General features: G+C 41.8%; 1 protein-coding gene across 7 annotated transcripts in view; it reads right to left on the reverse strand.

Moving 5' to 3' along the window:
• Positions 1-15929, reverse strand: part of LOC128755422 (partitioning defective 3 homolog) — a 336729-nt gene that overhangs the window by 221884 nt on the left and 98916 nt on the right. Inside the window, exon 1 of one of the 7 annotated variants that reach the window (XM_053858874.1) lies at positions 4611-5325. The exons of 5 other annotated variants lie outside the window; for them this stretch is intronic. In XM_053858874.1, the coding sequence (XP_053714849.1) occupies positions 4611-4635 (25 nt within the window). In that variant the 5' untranslated portion in view covers positions 4636-5325. Of the gene's footprint in view, positions 1-4570; positions 5326-15929 lie in introns of those variants that run through there. One more of the 7 variants, XM_053858875.1, reaches the window with a different exon arrangement.

Genomic DNA, 15929 nt, shown 5'->3' on the forward strand with positions numbered 1-15929 from the left:
CAGGTGGGTAAAAGAGTGGATATTATTAATACAATGAAACTAGGCACAAGTGAGTAGCAAGGAGTCTCAAGTTGAATGACCTAAGAATCCCACATCTGCTTTTGCAAATGATTTGGCATTATTGCCATCACACTTGCAGAGGAACAGTTCGCACCTGAGTCTAAAATGGCCAAGTCTGGTTACCAGAAAATGGGGGACTTCCCATCTCAAGTCAGTGTTGGAGGAATTGAAGGTTTCATCCACATCAAGACGGACATTTTCCAAACAGGCAGTTTTAAAAAAGTGTAAAAAGAAACCCATTTCTGCTGTCCACACGGATTCACTGCAAATAATTTGAAACAATGTAGTACATGAGTACTAATACATGGATTGTAATGATTGTGCAACATATAAGGAGACGACACGGCGCATGCGCAAATAAAGCTTGTGTGCTAATTATTAGCACTTGAGCAAAAACAAATCGATCGACATCTGTATTTACAAAATACACAACTTTGGTTTGAGTCAATGGAACTACAAGTACTGGTATCATGAGGTGGCGACTTTCCGGAGTGGAATGGGACCATGACGTCATTATTTTCCCAAAGAAGTGCATCCGCATCATTCACTCTGGAACATTGTTTCAGAAAGTATCGGATACGGTGGGTGAAAACACTGGATTACTGTTGAACTACATGGAGAACTATGAAAGATTTAATCTCTCTGTGGCTTGGGTTTAAGTTGTTTGAGGTTTTGTTCAATCGAGAGGTGAGTGCAAAAATGCGTCAGCAAGTAGGCAAGACTCTCATAAGGTTTGGGTAATGACCGAAAGGACAAGACCAACAGGTGGCACAAAACTACAGGGTATCTTGGAAGGGCTCGAAGTAGAACCTCTGCTCCTCTGCATCAAGAGGAGCCACAAGAGGTGGTTTGGGCATCTGGCAAGGATGTCTTGCAAATGTCTCCGTGGGGAGGTGTTTCGAGAACGTCAGTCTGTGAGGAGGCTATATAGAGAACGCATTACAATACTCTCTGAGGAGCTGGTTGAAGTGGGCGGGCAGAGGACTGTCTGGGCGTGTCCAAGCGGCATGGATGGATGTGACAACCTGCTTTTTGTCACCATATTGGCAGGGCACAGATACCGGACTGCATTCCTGACAACAACAAAACAATTCAGATACAAATGTTTTGAATGAGGAGTTGCCAACTTCACAGGAGCCACGTCACTGGAGACTTGGAGTTGCACAAGTTGGAAGAGAAAAGCTGCTACTGTGCGATGCAGGGACATTTGCAGATCCAAACTGACAGCACTGATTAATAGTAAAAAATGAACGTCCGTATGCACCTACCCCAGATTTGCCCGACTAAGAGGCAGGAATGAAGTTTCACACAACACTTGCCGAGGAATCTTGCTTAACTGGGAAGCCGTTAAGTATATCTGAGTTGCAGCGTGAATCATCTGGATTTTCCCAACAGGCCGTGTGGATTTGTTTAGACCGTTTGAACAGCCTGAGCATTACAGCCGTAATTATGCAAATAGTGGGAAAACCACCTGTCATCCATTGGCGGCTCATTGCAGCGAGCATATGCCGGTGCTAAGCTTCCATCTGATACACCGGAGACAAGTCTTAGTGTTGGAAGCAGCGCATTTTAATCACGGCTTACGCTGTGCTGCAAATCAAGCGTATTTAATTCTGTGACAAGAGTGGGGAGTTCTAAATGTGGCTGGTAAGTGATTCTTATGACCGCCTGCAGGAGAGCTGGGAACAAAGACGACAAATTAGCAAAAGTCAATGTGACAACTATTTATCTGTACGCCACAGAGAGACATTAAATTGTATTCAGACCTTTCCTCGGTCAGGGATCTCCATCAGTATTAATGCTGGAGTAACTGATGCTCATTCTAAAACCTTCACTGGTCAACTAAAAATATATTTCCGCTAATCTGGAATGGCCCACTTTCCAGATGATATTGACACTGAAGACTTAAGATGGTAAAAAAGTAAGGTATAGCACAAGAATGTATAGGAAGTGACAGTAACATTTTACAAGACAAATATTTAGAGTAGGACATAATATGACATAATATTTCGAACTTTGCATTACAACAGTGAATGTTTTTTCTTATTTTTTTCTCTTTTCATTCATATTTTTTATTGAACTTTATGTTACTACTTGTAGAATCTAAGCACACATATGGTGCAGCAAATCAAAACATTATCAAAACAAATATCCATGTACATTTGTAAGCTGGACTTGGTGCAGTTTTCAGCATCATAAAACGCTCTCATACACCCATGACCAAAGAGGATGTAAAACAACTTATTGCAGTGATAACAGATTCTTTTTTCTTTATTTATGTACTTTTTTACTGGATGTAGTATTTGCTTCACACATATAAAATGCTGGTTCAATGTTCATTGAGTTGCACTCATCCATTTTCACATTATTCCATTAAGATTCGCTGAATATAAAAGCAGTTGGTAGGAAGTGTGGTGGATGGGGCACAAGAAAATGTTGATACGCTCAAATATCATGATACTTGACTGTCAAATATTGCATCAATATTTTTGCTGAAATACCATAATATTTGATTGTCGGATATTGTCTTGACATTTTAAGTCACCTACATCAATATTTAATACATTGATATTTGGATGTGCTGCTGCATTTGTTTAATACTGACCTTTTCTTTTTGTACACCTGAGTTACTTTGTTGATTAACCAGCATTTAACTGAAAGTCTAACTTTGATGTCATAACAATAACGTAGTTTTCATGCACTTAATATTGTGCCGCGTTATTTTATTTCCCCCCTTAAAATGATGGCTCTTATCACAATATATTGTTGAAACAGTGTCACAATATACCACCACTCCTGTATCGGGACACGTATTGGATTTGTCACTATGGCCGACAATATTTCCCACATAACCAGAACAAGTAAATGGAAGAAAAAAGAGGCAGCATCATTATGACTCAGTTCCTCTCGTGCATCTTGGGAAACAGACAAACCCGTTTTTCAGCATCTGCTCAGATCACTCCATGTTGTTTTATCAAAAGTGCAGAAAGCAGCTGGGGTTCTAAACCTTTCATTTCTTTGTAAACATCTTGATCATAAAACTTTCTGTTATCCATTTCAGTCTCGGAGGTTTAGCATCATTTTAGCAGAGCAATACAGAAGAATCAGGACTTTGATATATGCTGAGTTTGACTGCTAGAATGTGTTTCATTTACTTTTATTTACCGCAGGCTTCAATAAAAGATATTGAGAAGCTGTTAAAAAAACCCACAGGAGACAGCGTGTCGTCATATATGTACCTTCAGATCTGGTGGAAGATTCAATAATAGAATCAAATAGACGTCAAGTCTGTCTGTGGTTACGTCTAGTTCAGATCTTTAATGACATTTACCTCAGACAGCAGGAGTAATTAACAACCAGCATTACCCCTCTGACAGAGCCAGAGATGACACAGGAACATCGGAAACAGATGAAGCATGCGGCTCAGAGATTTAATTAATCTGCCTCACCTTTGTTAAACATCCATACATCTATATCTGTGTGGCTGGGTATTGAGTTACTCAAGTCATATATGGAGGATTAAAAGCATTTGTGTGTTTCCCCGAATGGCTTCTGGCTCTGCTCTTACAGGACACATATCTAACTCTTTCAACGACATGACAATGTCAAGCTTGCTCCACGGACCGTGATCGTTTCTAGAGTCAGGCGGACTGGAGATCTGTTGTCAACAAATCTGGCTGTGGGTCTAGTCCGCATACTTTCCTGTGTATACACACAGAAAAATGATATAGGAATTTATATTTTGCATTTCACTTTCTTGCTTCACACTGAGAGGGCGAAACCGATCTGCATCGCCTGTCAGAACCATCCTTATCGGCGAACGGCACATTCCTGACCAGGGAGAGCATATGAGGGATTAACTGTTAGGTCCAGCATGAGCCACGGCTTTTTCGTCACTCATTCATACGGAGAAATGTATGTAAACATCGACTTAAAACCCAATTTGTGAGTTCCTTGAGACACATTTTTTTGCATTGAGTTGAGATAAAAATCATCCTGGTCATCCGCCAAGTAACTAGCATCTCACCTGTTCACTGGTCCACAGTTACTGCATCAGTGTTGTGCCCGTTCCCCGTTATCTATTCAGTTAATATTCAGAATATTGCAGATGAACCCACCAAACTACTACTGCATAGCTTAAATTACAAATGTACGGTGACAAAACACCTCAAGCAGGAGCTTCTAGGTGTTGACGTCACCGCAACTCGCAAATTGAGGGACCACTGCACTTCAAGACCCTCTCACAGAGGCTTTTATTTTGCACAGTTCTGGTCCTAGCATCTTTCCTTCTCCTAGCAAACAACAAGCACAACCATTAGCAGTGACTTGAGCGGCGCCTGGCGCATCTGAAAGTGCCAGTTACTGAACATTCAGCATTGCTGGTAAGCTATCGATGGACTAATGACGTTTCTTGAAACAGTGTCCACACTTTCAGAGCCCACTCGATGACACTCTGCTGAAAAAAATGGAAATGAAATGACATCATTTTTAAAACAGGGGTGCCGCCTACCTCGATCTGAAAGTGAGAACATTGTTTCATGAGGCCTCACCAGCACATGCTCCTGCTCCTCTCATTCGACACCAGCTTTACGCTCTTGTTTTTGATCATGCCTGACCTGACGTGTTGTGCTTACTGGACTAGAACACTTCATAGGCTTGTGAGTCTGAGCTTGTTGAGCCGCTTAGAAATAATATCAAGCCTCATCAGTGCATCACTCCTTCTTAGTTGTACCTGGATATTGAAGACAACTATCCCACTCTTCTATTGTCATCATTCGCTCAGTTAGTGAGCGCTTTTACTTCGAGTTTCCAATGTGTTATGTTGGAAAATGTGCTTGGCTTCTGCTGTCATGCATCCTCCACACTCTGAGCATAAACAGAGTACAGTAAACTTTGGAAAACATCATCTGACAGAATGCTTAAGTTGAATCGCCCAACTCGGAGAAGCACGACTGCAAGTGTCTGCCTTCGGATGTTATGTAAAAGAGGATTGTTTGAAGAAGTTTATTAAAAACATTGAGCGTGAGAGTCTGTATCGACAACAATTCATCATGATTCAGGAGTCACATCATCTTAACCACACCTCATCTACATGGACAAGATGCAGGACATCAGAGAGCAGCGTGTAGCAGCCGGATCCGAACCATATTAACGTAGGATGATAAGTAAGTAGCTCTTGTTTGTGTGTTAGAAGGTCACAATATGAAGATTCCGACTCCCCCTTATCCTCCCCGACCAATTTCCCTGTTTTTAATTTGTGATGGGATTATCCCGGCAGTCCGAAGGGTTTGCTCGGTCCCACGTTTAATAACGGGTGCAGCCACTTCAGAATGAGCCAGCCATCGATCCAGGCTGAAGCGGCGGCCAGACCAGTGGGGGCTGTGGAGGGTGGCTAATAAAAGCAGGCCCTAATCCAGCCCCTGTAGTGAGGGATTATAGCGCGGGCACCGGGTCACAGAGATGTACACACAGCGTACTTCGCTGCAGGGGGAGGTCAGCCTCAGACCTATTACCTCTTATTGGTTTGTCCTTTGTTTATCTTTCACACTGGCCTCCTTTGGAGGAGAAAAAGGAGAACTCTTCTATGACGGCATTTCCATATACCAACAGCAAACAAGTCGATATCAAACCCATTTAGTTTAGTTTTAGCGAGATTAAGTTAACAGCTTTGGGCATACAGGACACACCGGAGTGTTATGAGCAGCTGAGTGTCTTTGCTGAGGTCAAAACATCCAGGCTAGATTTGTATTCAGTTTACGAAAAAGTGCTTGTTGAAAGTTGCCTCGGAGGAAAGGACATTTTGAAATGTATCAGTGCTGACAAACGAAAGAGTTCTTGGTGATAGAGTACTAATCACGGAAGACACGACTTTGCAATAGCAGTCCGTGCTTCACATCTCATATTTTGACCTTAACATTGGTTTATGCACCAATTTCCATACCCACATACTCAGTGGGAGGATCCCAGAAGTGGTGGCTGCACTTTCAGATGATCAATCTGAGCACCATCTTTACATTGACTCTACTATGAGTGTCGATTATTTTGACTGCATGTGTTGGCAAGGGTTTTGGAACAATGTCAACATGTGGTATTCTTACATAGAGTATCAAATGAAATACATTCTCCTATAAGTCATATGTTGACAATTGAGCAGAGCAGCTCCAAGTCACATTGTGACTTGCCTTTGAGATTGAAAAAAAAGACAGAGGTTGGCGTGCGGTAAGCTGTGGGATAGCGCTCACCCCCACATTCGATATGCAATTGACACCCCCCACTGCAAAACAAAAATCCATTGATGCACCCATAGCACCATCCCAAACCCCAACCTCACACATTCGCACATTGGACTCACAACGTGACTTGGAGCTGTTGTGCCCAAACATCAACATATGACTTCCAGAGAGTTGGACTCTGTCTTAGAAAGTGTGACTTGTTTAAAGCTATAGTTTACGGGGAGGCACTCATCTTAAAATTCTATTTTAGCATTCCTGCTTCACGACACACTTCCGTTTTCTCTTGATGCAGTCCTAATAATGTTGCAACATCAACTCCCAACACGGTGGTGAAAGACGAGGGGTCAGCTCTAATGTATTGCTTCGGACAGTTTCCAATTACGGAAAGAGGATGGAGTGGAAGAGAAGGGATCCGTGCTGTACCTGAGAAGAGCAGCACCTCCTCCTGACTGCCTGCCAAGAGCAGGTAACAGAGCCATGACTTGCCCATGAAGACGGAGTGAGTTCTGAGTCTGCATTTAGATTTGAGCCGTGCAAGAATGAGGCAAAGGCTCCAAAAAACTTGATAAATACTAGTGTTGATAGTTATTTTTTTAACAGACGTCGAAATAACATTAAACAGAAGATAAATCTTCATTGTGAACATCGCCTATGGTCCGAGTGAATGGGAACTTGGGTTCACCTATTGTTCCTGAATATACCAAACAGGAAGCATAGTACACGTAATAAACCGCTCCCTTGTCTATATAAATTCCAAATTTGAAAGCCCCATGCACTGATACTGGATTCAAAAACTATCATATATTCAGGACAATAACCTCCAGCCTTCTTCTGCATACAGAGATGTTCCATTCATGCTGTTTTAGGGGTAGAGTTGCGGCATAGAAAAGGCTTCTTAATAGTATTTAAACACAATTGTAAGCACATAAGAAGAATATAGGCGCTATCAGACGGCAGCAGATGAAGGCTGTCTGCCGGGTGAATTGACCATTTTCTCTAGTGGCCCTCTGGCCCAGGCACACTCCGTGTCTATGCTTTCACATTTAACTGATTTAAATATAAATGCCAAGCAACCATGGCTTCATGAAATGTCTAAAAGCTATTTTTTTTTCTCAGCCTACTTTGAATACTTCAAGCCACGGCCAGTTCAGTGTCTGAATAAATTATGGCACTGAGCCATTTTAACTCGCTCTCCAACCACCGGCTACATATTGATGTCCCCTGTGTGCGGCGAAGGGGGATTTCCACTCAATACACCCTGACCCGAATCATCCACAGAGGACAAAAGCTTCCATTTTTGGGTAGAGCAGGCAGTCAAGAAGAAGGGCTGGGAACCTGGTCCGGGGCAGAGGACGATGAAATATGTAGAGGGTTTAAATAAGGCTGTGGTCAAGAGGGGCAAACAGGGTCAAGAACACCATTCAGAGTGAAGTGTTTAGTAAACTTCACTCTCATAAAACCAAGGGCAAAGACGTGTGTGAGAAATCGTAAATAGATAACGAAAAATGATTTCAATTTCATGACACATTAGAATACATGGGAATAAATTGGATCTGAGATCTGCTGGACTTAAATTGTAATTTTAAAACAAAAGGGGGAATGAATGCTCTAAGGATATCAGTTACCCTTTAATAAACTGAATATTTACTCATAAAGTAAATAACAAACTGAACATTGACTTATTAATCATATACACATTTATGAGGATCAATTATGTCACGCATGAATGAGTGACTCCAGTGATTTATTTGCGGTGCCGGAGTCATATCGAAGCATAATTGGGTGCAGTTGCACACGAAAAATCCATTAACTCTCCACTAATACACTTCTGAAACGTGGTTTTCCTCACCACGTCCATCCATCCACGGGGCCAGATACTTTCCCTCAAAACACAGCTTATTTTTAAAAAACGACTCCAGCAGCCCACCTCGATCCAGACGTGCACCAGACACGCCCTCTTCGCCGGGAAGTTGCTAATCACAACCCCAGCGGCTCCATTTGAGTCCAGAAACAGCAGCACCTTTCACATAAACATCATTACTGAGTTTTGGGCTCTCGGAGCACAGAGGCCATAAATCTCACTCAGCGTGATGTGAGACCAAGTCACTCATGATTACAAACACCCCCCAAGAGAGTGCTCTGGCAGGTGGGCCGCAGCCACAGCTGACAGAGTCCTGCTTTTATTTAGAATTTACTTTTGTTGGCAGAGCGCATTCGAGCCATTTCACCATGTAAGATCTTTTTAAGAATCGTCAAGCAGACACATTAAACTTGATGAAAGTGTGGGACAAAGTATATTTATGCCACTTCTGGAGCGGCACTGGGAAAATTAACTTGAAACAAAACTGTTTTACGTCAACCTTTTTTCCTCATTGAACTGAACATTATTAAAATGCAGCACAAGAGTGTGTATAGGAGCAGAGGTCTCTGGACCCTGAACATAAGCCACTACACCTGACATTTTTGTGTTGTTGTTACCACTCAAATGACTTGAAAGTGTTTTGTGTTTGTGACAAATTCCCTTTTCTTTCAGTTTCAAACTTCAGCAGATGCCGTACAAATAGTTGGAATGCATCTAAAATACAGCACGTGGACAAACATGGATGCACCATTGCAAAACTGCATCTGCAAAGGCGACTCAGATAGAATGATGCAAAGGAAAATGCTTTGGTAAGATTGCCCTCATATACATCCTCCACATTCAAGTGAATATTGTGATCACCGTCATGCAATGAGGAAAGTGTAATAACAGTGTAATAATGAAAAATGTATAGGTTATTCAGGGGTTTCATTTTCACCTTATTTCATCTCATGTATCTGTTAACAATGATGGGTTCATTGTTATTTCCACAGTTGGGAGTGGTCAGGCCCCTCACAAATGTACCCTCAGGTACATGGTGAAGTATACCACTGCTTCATGTGCGTGACAACATGGCGTTTACATGAGCTACGTGAGTTTGCCACAGAACAAATGCAGACCTGGGAGTAAACCTGACTCAGTTAGCTCCCAGGTTTCAAATACAGTTCAATGCCATGGTTCCAACCGGTACCACACAAAACGGTCTACTCTCACTGAACAAGTAACACCAGGTGGAATTTACCAAAGGTACAAGTTCCAGGAGCATTAATGCTGCAAATACGCATATGGCGATTATAATGTATAAAAAGAACATGTTGCACTTTACTGTGAATATAATATATAGTTCTGCTGAGATGCTAGCTTAGATTGGTACCTGGACAATGACAATGAAGTTGATTCTAATTCCGCTAATCTTCAGTAGCGTTGTGAGGTACAGAGGACTGACACGGTATTATCGGACGGCCTCGTGAAAACCAGCACGTTATCAGTCTAACCCATGACACTGAAGTTCACACTACTATATGGAGCAGAAGGCAATGCGGGAGTGACATGTTTGGTGTCTCGACACCACATATATAAAACTTTATAAAGAGCATGACAGAAAACCTGGTGACCATTATCCATGCAGAGACGTGAAGCGGGTCAGACTAATGAGTTGGACCATAGTCATTATGTAGGGCTGCGTTTAACCACAATGCATCGATCTGAATTGATGTTCTTTTGCCCCAAATCGATTCATTAAATCCCTGGATCAGTTATCCAATATGTCACAGGTTCGTTTTTTCCGATCAGCAGACTTCCTTGCTTTAAACTGTTACCAACTGCTGGTTCATGATTCCTCTTAAAATAAAGGGATAAAAACTAATTGTTCCGGAAACTAATGCCTGCTGCACGCCTTGGCAGGAGAGCTGATGGATCCATTTACTCAGCTTTAGGATTACTCAAAACAAACTGTCACAGATTCCGTAGTGAAAACCAGAGGCCGGGGAGTTTGAGAATGAATTTCAGTTTCTGACAGTTCAGGCAGCATCTTAAGTACAGAGCTTTTTCCAGACAGCACGTACACAAAATCCATATCGCAAACATCCCAGCCGTGAGAACGGCTCCTTCCTCTCCTGTGAACAAAACATCTTAACTTCAACTGCCATTTTTTTCAGAAAAGTTAACCAACACAAACTTTCACCAGATTCACTGAGCAATTCTTCAAGTCTTCGACTATCTACTGTGGAGAATCGTAAGGAAGACATTTGCGGTGCGGGATGAGAGGCGAGCTGGCGAAACAGTGATGTGTTCACAGCTCAGACGTCTGGAGTAAATGTGTTTCTGTCCAATGAAGCCAGGCATTTCTGTTAGGGGTAGTCGCTTTGTTAATCTTAAAACACTTCATTCACCCCAGAATCCATTCCGACTTGAATCGCTCAAGCACCGTAACATATGAGGTCAGAGAGTAGAACAGAGACCTATTCTTACCGGGATGCGAAACAAAGCGCAGAAGACAAAACAAGAAACGCCACCGGTTTTCCCTCGCAAGGAACCTAAATATAGGATTTGGAAACAGATGTGAACTGAAGACTGTGCTTTGAGTGAACATCACTTGAATTGGTCACACACATCAACAGCTGGACAGACTCGCGCGTGTCCTCACAAGGCTTACAGGGTTACAACATCTATAAAAGTAGTTTATTATAACTGGCCCAGTTCTGCAAGTTTGATTCAGAGTCCTGGTTACGGTTTGCCATTTCTTTTGGATGTTCAAGTTAAGGGTGAAGGCATTATGTCAATTGAGGGGTCCCCACACAGAAAACAAAAAAGTGTGTCTTTCAGCTTATCTGGCTTAGTGAGGACCAATTTCGGGAAAGCACCTCCTTGTGGGGCCTTTTTTCTAGACCCCAGAATTTCAACTTCCATTTGAAGATGAAGAATTCCAAATAACTTGGCCATTATAATTGGGTTTAAGTTTGCTTCGGAGTCCTGGTTAAGGTTAGCTGTTAGTATTAGATGGTTAGGTGTAGGGTGAGAGGCTGGGGAAAGCATTATGGCAATGAGTGGAGCCCACAAAGAGGTGTGGCAAACCTGTGCATGTGTGTGTGCATGCATGAAGACGCAAACTAAACATGAATGATATGAACGAAAGAATCCTGGAGACAAGTGGTCATAAGAGTTGTGTGTCGTTGGCGGTGACCTTGAGATATACAGAACTTGCTACATTTGTCAGCCAATATTGTCGTCACTAAAGTGAGTCCATTTATTCCCACTACTCCAAGGTTTGGAAGAGCAGACCAACACACTCACATCCGAAATATTTTGTCAACTACATACAAAATGAGAGGAAACCTGCAGGAAACCCACAAACTCATAACAATGTCCAAACAGGATGAAGCTGGACTCAAACCAGGTTGAAGGGGTTCTATTGTGTGCTTCTCTTTTTCTTTAGTACTCAAGTCGCCTTGCACCAAAACATCTTAAATTTTAGCAGAACATATTTAGATGAAGTTTACAAAATGTCACAGCAAATCCCCAAATTACTAGCTCCTGTTTAGGTTTTAGCTTGTTAAAACATCACCAAGATTTGTGTTGCAGCAGAGTCTCTACTTCCCCTTAAGTGTTCTGTGTTGTTCACATCACATTCAGACCCTTTCATTTGAACGCCGGAGCAAAAACTCATTCGACCATCTATGTTTTCCCATCTTCTATTGTGCAATTTTTCCGAGCCTCGGTTTCCGTTTCTAAGCATCTGCTAGCATGTTGAGTGTTCAGACAGTCTTGAAGCGCTAAACATGTAACTGGTCATTGCGTGAGGCATGAACATCCTTTGACAATGATCAAATAATCCTTTTCCATCACTGCATGACTCAGATTAGCATGTGATAGCAATAGTTCAAGAGTCTGGTGTTTCATTGGAAGATCACCTTTAACCTCCCCAGTTGTAAATGGAGGCTTTGAAAGGTTTAAAGTTTCACCAGTTGATAGAAACTGGCACCGCTTGACCACACAATAAGATGATGAAACTTGCAGGTAACTGAAAATGTACAGCAGACTATTTTAACTTCTCCTCTAAACCGTGACTTTTTTTTTTTTTTTACCCTTCAAAGGTTCTTATTTCACAGTGATCTGGACCTCGCATGGCGTAATCCGTTTTAAACAACCTTAAAGAATGTGTGCAACTCGGGAGAAATGGAACTGTCACGCTATGATGAAAGTCTGGCACGTATTTCATGTCTTGACACATTTCGATACTTGTACTTTTGGATTCTTCCCTGCTGCTGCAAATGAGAGAGAAGAAGTGCAAGGGCCAGAACCAACAGAACCCTTAGCATCATCTCTTTATATATATATATATATATATATATATATATATATATATATATATATATATACACCATTATACAATAACAATAATAATGCGTGGGTCTGATGTTTTTAATGCCTGACAAAATATATTTATTTTTTACGTCTCAGTTAAAGAAACAGGTCCTCTCTGATTTTATGACTCATTGAGTCAAATATTTCTGTCTGTGCATCAACAGGAAGTTTCTCCAGAGCTGCTCTGTGTCTTAAAGGAAGTCCCACATGTTGTCAAATTAATTTGTCCACTGTGCCGCAATGGCAGGCAGAAAGCACGCCATGAGGAAAATAATAAATCACCCTGACTGCGCGAAAATATTTTGACTTTGATCAAAGTGGCGATTGTCGGCCAAAGAAAACACTCTGCGAGCGAGGAGATAGGAATGCTGAAGGGAGCGGGGTCCGGGGATTTCTGCGGCGTGTTGGGTGCACAGTATCTTTGTGGAGCTGATGAAATACAGGAGGAGGAAGTGAAACAGAATAGAGGACGTAGCAAAGAAGATTTATGTGCTCACTCACTCATTTTGATCTACTGTGGTTAGAGACAATTCAATAGGTCCAAATCCTCATGAACGAATGTTGACTATAGACACACAAATTCCCTCCATTGTATCCATGACTGCAGTGCACGTGGCGTCTTGGCATCTAAGGATATTGATGGGTGAAAGAACCTCTCAGGGGTGTCCGTCTCAGCGAATGAGAGAGGAGGAGGAGGAGGAGGAGCCTCAGAGTTCTCCGGTCCACAGGGACCTGCCGTCCAAAGACAAAGAGATGCTAAATGCTCATATCCCTTTGTGGGCTGAACATGACAGTAGACACTGCCCTTGGCAAGCAGTGACCCTCTTTTGGTGTGTCAACTGCAATACAAATCAACTCCCAAAATCCTACGGGACAAATGACGCAGTTTCACTTGCTAGTTGATTGCTTTAAACAAACATCTTCAACTTCAACAAAGAGCCACGATAATTGTGCTCATTATATGATGTGCAATTACCATCATTAAGATCATTACGCAGATGTGTTTTTTGTTCTTAAGCCTCTTCATTTCTTTTCTCCCTGTTTTTTGATGCCAGTTTTGGGGATAAGCTCCCTCACTTGAGGAAGGCGGTGAAAATAATGACACAAATATATGAGTGGGATTAGTGCCGAGCGCTTTAATGTGATCCAAACGGACGCTCAAACAACTGCTTGTTTTGTTTTGGGTTTCTTTTTTTTTTTTTTTTCAAAACTGAAATTAGAATGCAATTATAACTATGAACCGTGAGTAATTCTAAAGTGCAGCAGCTGAACCAGTTGACATCCAGTGCCATGGCAACAGATGGAAGGCGTACTCTGGGCAGGCAACAATCGGAAAAGAGTTTGCTCAAACCACCGCACCGCTGCGCTATGTTTTCAGAAACATGTGGGCGTTCCAGGTACCTGTGCAAATGGGGCAAATCTCAGAATAAGAGATGAGTAGTTGATCAGAACGCTAAGGTCAAGAGAAGTCGGGGAATGACCACGGGGTTTAGTGGTGTCTGAACAATGTGGCACACTCTGTTAGCCTGATCCCATTTTGAAAGACCTGCTTCGAATGACAAATAACTGAGATGAAAATGCTTTATTGTGAGATACCATGAACAGAAAAGAACAATATTACTATGCTAGTTGCAGTCAAGCTGTCAAAATCAACACAATCATCACACTCAACTGCCATATCCAGATATGTCTGTTTTGCTACTGTATTAGCCTTGAACATAACTCATGCTTACAATTGTTTTGTATAGGCCTGATAAGTCAATTCATCGTAAAATGAACTCACTTTGTCTCATTTACTAGCTGACGTCTTCACCCGCTGACAGGAGGGTTCACTCTGTCCACGATATCAGACACCTCTCGGGTGCAGTTGAGCCAGTCCTTCAGCAAGAAACTTGGCGAGACAGCGGGGAGTATTATTATTATTATTGTTGTTGTTGTTGTTGTTGTTGTTGTTGTTGTTATAGAAATTAAAGGAGGAAAAACATGACTGCAAAGTCAAATGCCACAGCACTGGTATGGAAATATTTTGGTCAAGTTGTAACGGAGACTATGATTGCAATTCAAGATATTTATCTTGAAAATATATATTTTTTAAATTAAACTGTAAAATACTGATGAGTAATAGAAGCACATTACATTACATTTTAAAGGGTGTACTTGCATTATTTTTATGATCTACATTGATGATGAATTTGGTCAAAATAATGTTGACAATAATATTATAATAGAGACAATTTACAACCACCAAAAATTCCTCATTTCGTTACCTGTTCTTTTTTTTCTGATTATTGAAATGTTTTATTCATTTATTTAAAAATAATCCTTTTTTTTCCTGCTGTCATGTTTTTCATGCCAATAAAAATGTTTAAATCCCTTTTTGTCCCTGTGGCATCAAATATTTGGATGAGAGTTTTACATTTTTGTACCATGACCATCTTTTTTGGCAGAGATTTAGGTGTCCAATATCGCGAGGCACATTTTATGAATATTTTTTGTGACTTTTATTGGGCAAAAATCTCAAAACAAGTTTCCCCTCACACCACTGCTGTTGCTTACTATCTCTTCCAGTATCATATTCAAACCTGTTTTCATGTGCTTGCACTGCAACTGTCATCTATTATGTTTAAGCTGAAGCTAAATTTCCTGAAATTTTCCAGACATGTTAGCAGTCACTGTCCTGACCCGCCGCACTAAAGATATATCCCCTTCAAGTCTTCCTTTCTGCCAAGTATCTGGTGCCGAGGTGACACAAGAGTGAGTGTAAATAAACGCAGCGTTGCTTCTCATGCTCTCTGCCACGGGGTTAAAACAAATCACCGTGAGAGTTTACATTAGTGTGCCAGAAAGCATGAAGGACTTTGTTTCCTTTCGGACCTCACAGCTTCTGTGTTGATCCGAGGGTGACACCAGTGCGGCGCAGGAAGTAATAAAGCAGTCAACACAAACACACACACCAAGCCATGAGTGACTCTCGCCAGGTTTTATTGGGATTCTCAGAGAAATAATGGTGGAACTGGTACCACAGTCCCATCGGTGCTGAGTGGAGACTTTTGACACCCCGAGCACTTCACACAACATTACCGCAGCACCCTCTCTCCCTTTTTACCAAGCCTGTCGTTAAAATAATTAGCAATAATAAGCTGAGGATGATGTTATGACAGCCAGTGTTTTTTTATGAGCAATATTCCGGGCGATGATGAACTGGACGCCCACGTCGCGGCTCTCCCACTCCTTCGATGGGCGCGAGTATGATGAAGAGTGGACATAAGTAATAGCCCCTCCACTAACTCAGGTAGGAGAAGGCAGTTCAAAGTCTCACGAGAGGCTAAAGGGTTTAAAAGCGCTTTCAACTTGCTAATGATGACTTTGCTGACGATGATGAGCTCACAATCCCAACATGCGCTCTGCTGAGT

The sequence above is a fragment of the Synchiropus splendidus genome, chromosome 3 (genome assembly GCF_027744825.2).
Source record: "Synchiropus splendidus isolate RoL2022-P1 chromosome 3, RoL_Sspl_1.0, whole genome shotgun sequence".
NCBI classification, from domain to species: Eukaryota; Metazoa; Chordata; class Actinopteri; order Syngnathiformes; family Callionymidae; genus Synchiropus; species Synchiropus splendidus.